This window comes from Trichechus manatus, unplaced genomic scaffold (genome assembly GCF_000243295.1).
Source record: "Trichechus manatus latirostris isolate Lorelei unplaced genomic scaffold, TriManLat1.0 scaffold00072, whole genome shotgun sequence".
NCBI classification, from domain to species: Eukaryota; Metazoa; Chordata; class Mammalia; order Sirenia; family Trichechidae; genus Trichechus; species Trichechus manatus.
This window is the reverse complement of record NW_004444008.1, coordinates 12162735-12170982: the sequence shown is the minus strand read 5'-3', so window position 1 is coordinate 12170982 and position 8248 is coordinate 12162735. Positions and strand designations below refer to the sequence as shown.

Sequence of the window (8248 nt, the reverse complement as noted above, 5' to 3'; positions counted from 1 at the left end):
GTGCTGTGAGTGAAAATAGGGGCAGAAAAGTCCCCGGAGAGCTCGGTGCCCGGGCGAGTCACACACATGCCCTGCCGAAGGCCTCCATCTTGGAAACTGTATAGTTGGCCTGAGGAGCAGCTGAGCGTCAGGGGCGTCATCAAAAATGAAAATAAACACACCCCAGGGGATGTTTGGAACTGAGTCAGGAGGAGGGGCTGTCCACCCCATTTCCAGAGAATCTGCCTAGAACAAGATCACTTAATAGTCAATTCTAATAACCTGGTCCTTCAAAAATCACCCCTCCCGTTTCAGTAGTTCTGCATTATTCTGGGTTTCGTACTTTTTTTTTTACCCTTGTGCATTTGAAGGCTATCTGGATTCAATTTGTCTAAGGGCACATATGACTTAATTTTGTATTTCTAGTAATCACTTATGAAATTTGCCCCATCTTATCCAATGATAGTAAGTTTTTTCTCTATAACATCTATTTTTCATTTATTAAGAACTTTGTATCCAGTTGATCAAAAGTCCCTTGCTTCATAGGAGTTGAGTTCTAGCAATAAATACCTGTTTATCTATGCAGTTTTGTAATTAACATATTTAACATAATTTGGCAACAGATGTATGCTTTTCTTCCTTATTGTTAAGTACAGAGTAATGATGTACGAATAGAGCCTAAAAAACAGGATACAGTGACAGGGGTCCCTCTGTCTCACGGGACTGTTTTACTGTAAAAGTCAACGCCTCCATCAGAGAGAACGTGCACCTGAATCACTTCATGGAGTTACTGAGACCACTCAGTGCCACAGCGCCCACCGTCAGAAGGGAGGGCAAAGACAAAAACACAGCAAAAAAGGGGAGAATTCCACACGGTCTGTATGAAATCTCTGATATTATAAATATTTATTGCTAGAAATAGCATTTTCAACAAAGGTTCTTCAGACACACGTATTCAACTTGCCTTCTCTACAAAGAGCCCCATCGCCCCTAAAGTGCTGCAAATTTGATAAATAATCATTAAAAATACAAAATTATACAGAAAACGCCCTTTGACAAGTTGGCCTAAAGAAATTCTGAATTGAGCTTCTAAAGAAGGTAGACTTTTAGGCAAATCGGCCACTGGTGTGTTGACGACTAGGTGAACTGGTTTTAGGCAAATCAATTAGTGTGAATCCCAATTCACTCTGGGGTGCGGCTGGAACAAACCAGCAAGGGCCGCTTTGGGGGTCCCTGGGAAGGAAGGAAGGAGACTGTGAACAGGAGGCCGAGGGCAGAGTTGGGGGCCGAAACAGGAGGAAGGCTCCCCTTCTCGGTGCAGACTGCAGGCTCTGACGGCCTCCTCCTCCGTGGTGTCCGGGCAGTGTCCCCCACGCATCCCGGCTGGGGCCCTGCGTCCGGCCACACTTTCCTCGTGCTGACCCGCCTCACGTCCTTTTCCTCCACGGAGATGTTCGCCGCTCCTTCTGCGCCTCCGCCGTGCGCTTCCTCTCTGCCTCCTCCGCCCTCCTCTTCTCCTCCTTGGCCTCCTTGTAGCGCCACTTGGGGATCTGCAGGTGGGTGCTGTCCTTGGTGCTGCTCTTGGCCGCCGCCCGCTCGGGCTGGAAGGTGGGTGCCGGCGCCTTGCTGACGCGGACCCTGGGGATGACCACGCCCGGCCGCACGCTGCTCCGCCTCAGCAGCTGCAGGGGCAGGAGGCTGGTCCTCCGCGAGGCAGCGGCCACCTGGGCACTCGGCAGGGGGGGCGGCGGCAGGCTGGCTCTCGGGGACGCCTCGCTGGACACTCTTCCGGCCTGGGAGGTCTGATATTGCCGCTCAGGGCCCTCCGCCTTGTCCCTGCACTGCGCATGGGCGTCCCGGTCGCCCTGAGCCCCCCAGATTTCCTGCACCGCCAGCCGCCTTTTCCCCACGCAGGGGGGATTCTCGGGGCACACGGTCTGACAGACGACTGCCACCGCCGGGCTATAGAGGCTTGTGGTCATCTTCACCATGTGATCCAGGGCGCCCCCATCCTCCGGGCCCTGGCTTGAGCGGGAGGTCATAGCGGACCGCAGGAACTCGGTGAGCCTCTGCAAGCAGTTTTTGGAGCCCGAGGGCTTCAGAACGGCCTCCGGGGCCAGCGGCAACTCTGGCTTGTACTTTTCCGAAAACTGCTCAGGGCAGGGGCGTTCCAGCAGCCTCTGGATGAGGCGGACCGCCTCTGCGCGTCCCGTGTAGGCGGCCCACTCCTGCGACGACAGCCTGCGGCGGGGGTCTCGTGCGTGGACATCGGCCCCTGCACAGAGAAAACACAGACAGGCATGGGTGGGGGCAATAAAACGTGTCCCTTTGACAGGCAGAGAACTAAAGGCATGGACTGGAGCAAAAGCAAAACTTCCAAAACCTAGTAACAGACTCCACCCTAGAGCTGTCTGCTCTTTGAACTCAACACCCACTCTGACGGTCCCCTAATATGTTACTATCATAACGAAACTACCCTCAGTGCTCTTTTAATGGTTTGTCTTTCCTAGATTAGAACCAACAAGGAAAGAAAAAGAAAAACCTTCCGGAATTCAGCACCTGAATCAGAATTTTCTAAAATATTTTCTTTTATTCTGTTGTTGTTGAGAATATACACCGTAAACATACACCAATTCGACCGTTTCTACCTGTACAGTTCAGTGACATTGATGACATTCTTCAAATTGTGCAGCCGTTCTCGCCCTCTTTTTCTGAGTCATCCTCCCCCATTAACATGGTGTTGACAAAGAATATTGAGTATCCCATGGACGGCCAGAAGAATGAACAGATCTGACTTGGAAGAAGTACAGCCAGAATGCTCCTTAGAAGCAAGGATGGCAAGACGTCATCCCACATACTTGGAACATGTTACCAGGAGGGATCAGTCCCTGGAGAAGGACATCATGTTTGGAAAAGTAGAGGGTCATCAGAAAAAGAGGATGACCCTCAGCAAGATGGACTGACACAGTGGCTACAACAATGAGCTCAAACAACGGTTATGAGGATGGCACAGGCCGGGGCAGTGCTTCTAGTTCTGTATACACAGGGTCAGTATGAGTCGGAGGCAACTCGATGACGCCTATCAACGACAGTAACATAAACTCCCGGCCCCCTATGTGTCCTGTGTAACCTTTTGAGTTACTGTTATCAGTTTGATCCCGTGTATATGGTTCTTCAAAGAGCACAGTGCTCAAGGCAGACATGGTTTACTAGTTAAGCTAAACCATTGTTTGGTTTTAAGATGATTTCAGGGGATATTTTTGGTTTAATGTTTCAAGATTAACTCAGGGTAATAGTTTCAGGGGTCAAATAATTTTTTAAAAAAAAAAAAATGATTCCATTGATTCTCAGCGATGGCGAGATGACATAGACAAAAAAGGTACTCTGCGAGTACTAGAAGGATGCTACTAGAATGTTCTAAAAACAGTAACAGTCACTTGCAAGGCGCTTCGTGTCCCATTCACCCTCCCAAGTTTTGCTCAGATATGTTGTGAGGAAGTCAGTGGTTCCTATCTTGCAGGAAACGTCTGGTCCTTCCCTTCCTTCACTCCTCATACGGCTGCTCAGGTGGGTGAGGTCTTATTTACCAGGGTGTGGCTTCTCCAATACACACAATCCTGGCTGGGAGGAGGCATGCATTTAACAAAGGCTCCTTACAGAATGGACGGTGGTCCAAGTGGTCGAAGGACCTGCCTGGGGGTCCTTCAGCTGGGTCGAACAGCTGGTAACCGAGAGAGCTGGCCTCAGACCCAGGTCTACGACCCTCAGCCCAGGGCGCTCCCCACCACAGCAGAGCAGGCCTCTTCCTCAAAGTCTTACACTAGTCCCTTGCTTAGTAAGTCTCCTCTGTGCCTCCCACTGCCCCCTAAATATTGCAGAGTTAAACTTCAACTCAGCCCGGTGGGATCTGTAAAAACTTTAGCTCAGTAGTAAAGAAACGGAGATTTCCCTAGATGGTACAAATGGCTTACGCTCAGCTGTTAATCTAAACATTGGCAGTCGGAACCTGCTCAGCAGCATCTTGGAAGAAAGGCTTGGTGATCTGCTTCCACTAAGATTCTTGTTGTTAGTTGCCACTGAGTGGGTTCCAACCGATGGTGACCCCATGTGTGCAGAGTAAAATTGCTCCATAGGGTTTTCAAGGCTGTGACCTTTAGGAAGCAGATCACCAGGCCTGTCTTCTGAGGCATCGTTGGGTGGGTTGGGACTACCAGCCTTTTGGCTAGTAGTCGAGCACTTAACGTTTGCACCACCCAGGGACCCATCTTCATTAAGATTAGCGGAGAAACCCTGTGGAGCAGTTCTACTCTGTAACACATGGGGTCGCCATGAGTCACAATCGACGCAATGGCAATGGGTAGTATAGAAATTAACAAGGAATTGCGGTTCAGTTAATCTTGGTCCAATCACAGCCCCACATACAGTTAAAAATCATTCAGGAGTCCAAGTCCCATTAGTCATGTTTCCACTGGCAAAGCAACGAGGAGAACTAGGGCAATCATCTCATGCGCAGCTCCCAGGGGACCGGGCCTGACCAAGGCCTCTTCCTTTCTATCCCACGCAGACCCGAGTGTCTGACAGGCAGCCCCGATCAACATGTGCTGAACCCAGAGATGCAGGGAGCAAAGCCACCTCCTGGCCCTCCAGCCCACAGTGCCCCACGGCCCACCTGAGCTCTCCTGGTAACGGTCTTAACTCTGTGACACATTAAAGAATTGGTGTATTAGGAGAGTGGTAATTATTTAGAACTGGAAATCAAGATGGAACTCATTAGCTGGAGTATAATTTATAAACTGACTAAAATGAAAAGGGGGCAGTAAAAATGTCATTGCAAAAAATAGGTGACACATTTAAACCTTAATTAATTGCATGTCACTTAAACAGGAACAAACTGCAAAATTAAAATCTTAATGAACATGGCTCGGAAGAGACATTTTTCAAAGGCTAATGGAAAAACTAAAGGAACAGCTGTCCAAAGTTTCCCCGTCGTCTTCCTTTTGCTCGCTTACCTTTTCAAAATCATCTTAGAAAATACAAACACGCTAAAGAACAAAGGCCATTCTGACTTATACAAATGCAGCCCTAGTACCTGGGTCATGCTGTAAGTGAGGGGCTCACGTCCTTAAGAAACTGCTAGTAAAGATAATATTAATGACCTAGACATAGTAGGTAGGAAGAAAGCCCTGGCGGTTGACTTCTGAAAATCAGCCACTGAAAACCCTATGGCTCACAAGGGTCTGATCTGCAACTGATGATGGGGATGGTGTAGGACTGGGCATCACTTTCTTCCGTTTTGCACGGGGTTGCCATGAGTCAGAGGCCAACTCAATGGCATCTAACAACAGCAACAGATGTAGTAATTAAGTCAAGAAATGCAAGAACTGATGATCAGCATTTTATCCGTGTATTTTTCAGGGAATACAGAGACCTTCTCATGACCTCCCCACGAGAACCTGAGCGACCTCACCCCCTCCTGCGGGTTGATTCGCCCAGTGCTCTGGCCATGTAGACAGGAGTTGGGCTCCATTTGCTGGGGCATGTTTAGTGCCGTGGCAGACCCTGGGAGTTGCCTCTACGACGTCCTCTATTTTATTCAAGGCAGCAGCATGCTCGATTCCAGATAGTAAATCATGATAGGTCTAACCCAGGGGTTCACAAGCGCACCACTGTTGACATTTGGGGCTGGATGATTCTTTGTTGTGGGGGTCTGCCCTGTGCATGTTGTAGGATGTTTAGCAGCATCCCTGGCTTCTAGCCACCAGATGCCAGTAGCATCCCCCCAGTTGTGACAACTCAGTGTCTCCAGATATTGCCAATGTCCCCTGGGAGGCAGTATCAGCCCCATCTGAGAATCAATCATCTAACCTAATGGCTGCAATTCTGGTCCCCATTTTCCCAAGCTCCCTTGCAGCCAGGGGTGGCCAGGTGACCAGCGCTGGCCAGTGAGGTCTAAAGAGAAGGTTTCGATGCATCCTGATAAAAGGGGCCCATGCAGGTGTTGCTGCTCAAGCTTCCTGTCTGGGATGTGGTAGACAGCTGGGAGCTATAGGGGCCGCTATGCAATCACGAGGTGACACGCTGACTTGCTAAGGGTAGCTGAGTGGACAGCATGAAGGAACGGGGTCTGTGCTATCACCGTGGAGACCGGGGCCAGCTCTGGTCAGTGACGCCTACCTCAAGACCTCAGCGATGCAGGAAAATAGATACTTGTTTTCTTTAAGCTGCTGCCAAGTCAGCATTCCTGTTACTCACAGGTGCTGCTGCTACTGTTATTCATAGGTTCCCTCGAGTCAGTTCTGACTCACAGTGAGTAAACAGAATGAACCACTGCCCGGTCCTGCGCCATGCCCACTATGGTTGCTATACCTGAGTCCATCACTGGCAGCCACTGTGTCAGTCCATCCCGTTGAGGGTCTTCTCTTTTTCGATGACCCTCTACTCTACCAAGAATAATGTCCTTCTCAAGGACTGGTCTCTCCTGCTAACATGTCCAAAGTAAGTGACATGAAGTCTTGCCATCCTTGCTTCTAAGGAGCATTCTGGCTGTACTCCTTCCAAGACAGATTTGTTCGTTCTTTTGGCAGTCCATGGTACATTTAATATCCTTCACCAACACCATAATTCAAATGCATCAATTCTTCAATCTTCCTTATTCATCATCCAGCTTTTGCATGCATATGAGGCAGCTGAAAATACCATGGCTTACACTCATTAACAGCCTGCGTTATGCAGATGACACAACCTTGCTTCCTGAAAGTGAAGAGGACTTGAGGCACTTACTGATGAAGATCCAAGACCACAGCCTTCAATATGGATTACACCTCAACATAAAGAAAACAAAAATCCTCACCACTGGACCAATAAGCAACATCATGGTGAATGGAGAAAAGATTGACGTTGTCAAAGATTTCATTTTACTTAGATCCACAATCAACATCCATGGAAGCAGCAGTCAAAAAATAAAAAAAATGCATTGCATTGGGCAAAGCTGCTGCAAAAGACCTCTTTAAAGTGTTGAAAAGCAAAGATGTCACCTTGAAGACTAAGATGGGCCTGACCCAAGCCATGGTGTTTTCAATCTCCACATATGCATGTGAAAGCTGGACAATGAATAGGGAAAACCGAAGAATTGACGCCTTTGAATTGTGGTGTTGGCGAAGAATATTGAATATACCATGAACTGCCAAAAGAATGAACAAATCTGTCTTGGAAGAAGTACAAACAGAATGCTCCTTAGAAGCAAGGATGGCGAGACTATGGCTTACATATTTTGGACATGTTGTCAGGAAGGATCAGTCCCTGGAGAAGGACATCATGCTTGGTAAAGTACAGGGTCAGGGAAAAAGAGGAAGACCCTCAACGAGATGGATTGACACAGTGGCTGCAACAATGGGCTCAAGCATAACAACCACCGTGGGCATGGCGCAGGACTGGGCAGTGTTTTGTTCTGTTGTACACAGGGCAGCTATGAGTAGGAACTGACCTGATGGCACCTAACAACAACTTCAACGATATTTAGCAGAGCACCTGGCACATGATAAGCACAAAACAAACACCTTTATCACCCTCACTGTTATTATAATTATCGCAGATTTCAGTTGTGGGAACCAGACCAGCGGAGTCTGGGCTGGCCTACACCGCAGTGGTCAGCACAACCCAGCCATGAGGAGCAGGCATGGAGCTGCCTCGTGGACACCTATGGGGTAGAAGCTTTGTGAGGTAGGTCACCGGCTTGGCATGCACCCAGACCCCAAATCAGTCTCAAAGATTTGCTGGGTCAAGCCCCAGAACTTGCGTTTGCTGTGGGCCTTGGATAAATACTGCCACCCACTCAGGCTTGTAGGGAGAAACGTAGGAATTGTGACGATTTTTTGGAAGTAGATTGGCAGGCCTTTCTTCCAAGGCACCTCTGGGTAAACTCAAACCTCCAACCTTTCGGTTAGCAGCAGAGCGCATTAACTATTTGCACCACTTAGGGCACAATTTTTAAGTTACCAGTGGAATTTTCTGAATGTGAACTTAAACTTTTGATGTCATCAACAAAATGGATAAAAGCATCACAGTGGATAGTAAGAAGAAAAGCTTAAAAGCATAGTGCCTTAATAATATTTTAAATAAATGCTTTTCAGAAAAAACATAAAAATGTGCATGTCAGTCTCGGGGAACATCTAGCTCAGTTGGCATAACACAGCTTATAAAGACAATGCTCTACATTCTACCTTGGTGAGTAGTGTCTGGGGTCTTAAAAGCCTGTGTGCGGCCATCTAAG

At 48.3% G+C, this 8248-nt stretch overlaps 1 protein-coding gene across 1 annotated transcript in view; it reads right to left on the bottom strand.

The window, feature by feature from the left end:
* Positions 1 to 868: 868 nt before the first annotated feature.
* Positions 869 to 8248, bottom strand: part of ANKRD33B (ankyrin repeat domain 33B) — a 41136-nt gene continuing 33756 nt past the window's right edge. Inside the window, exon 4 of the mRNA XM_023734824.1 lies at positions 869 to 2254. Within this exon, the coding sequence (XP_023590592.1) occupies positions 1407 to 2254 (848 nt within the window). The 3' untranslated portion in view covers positions 869 to 1406. The remainder of the gene's footprint in view (positions 2255 to 8248) is intronic.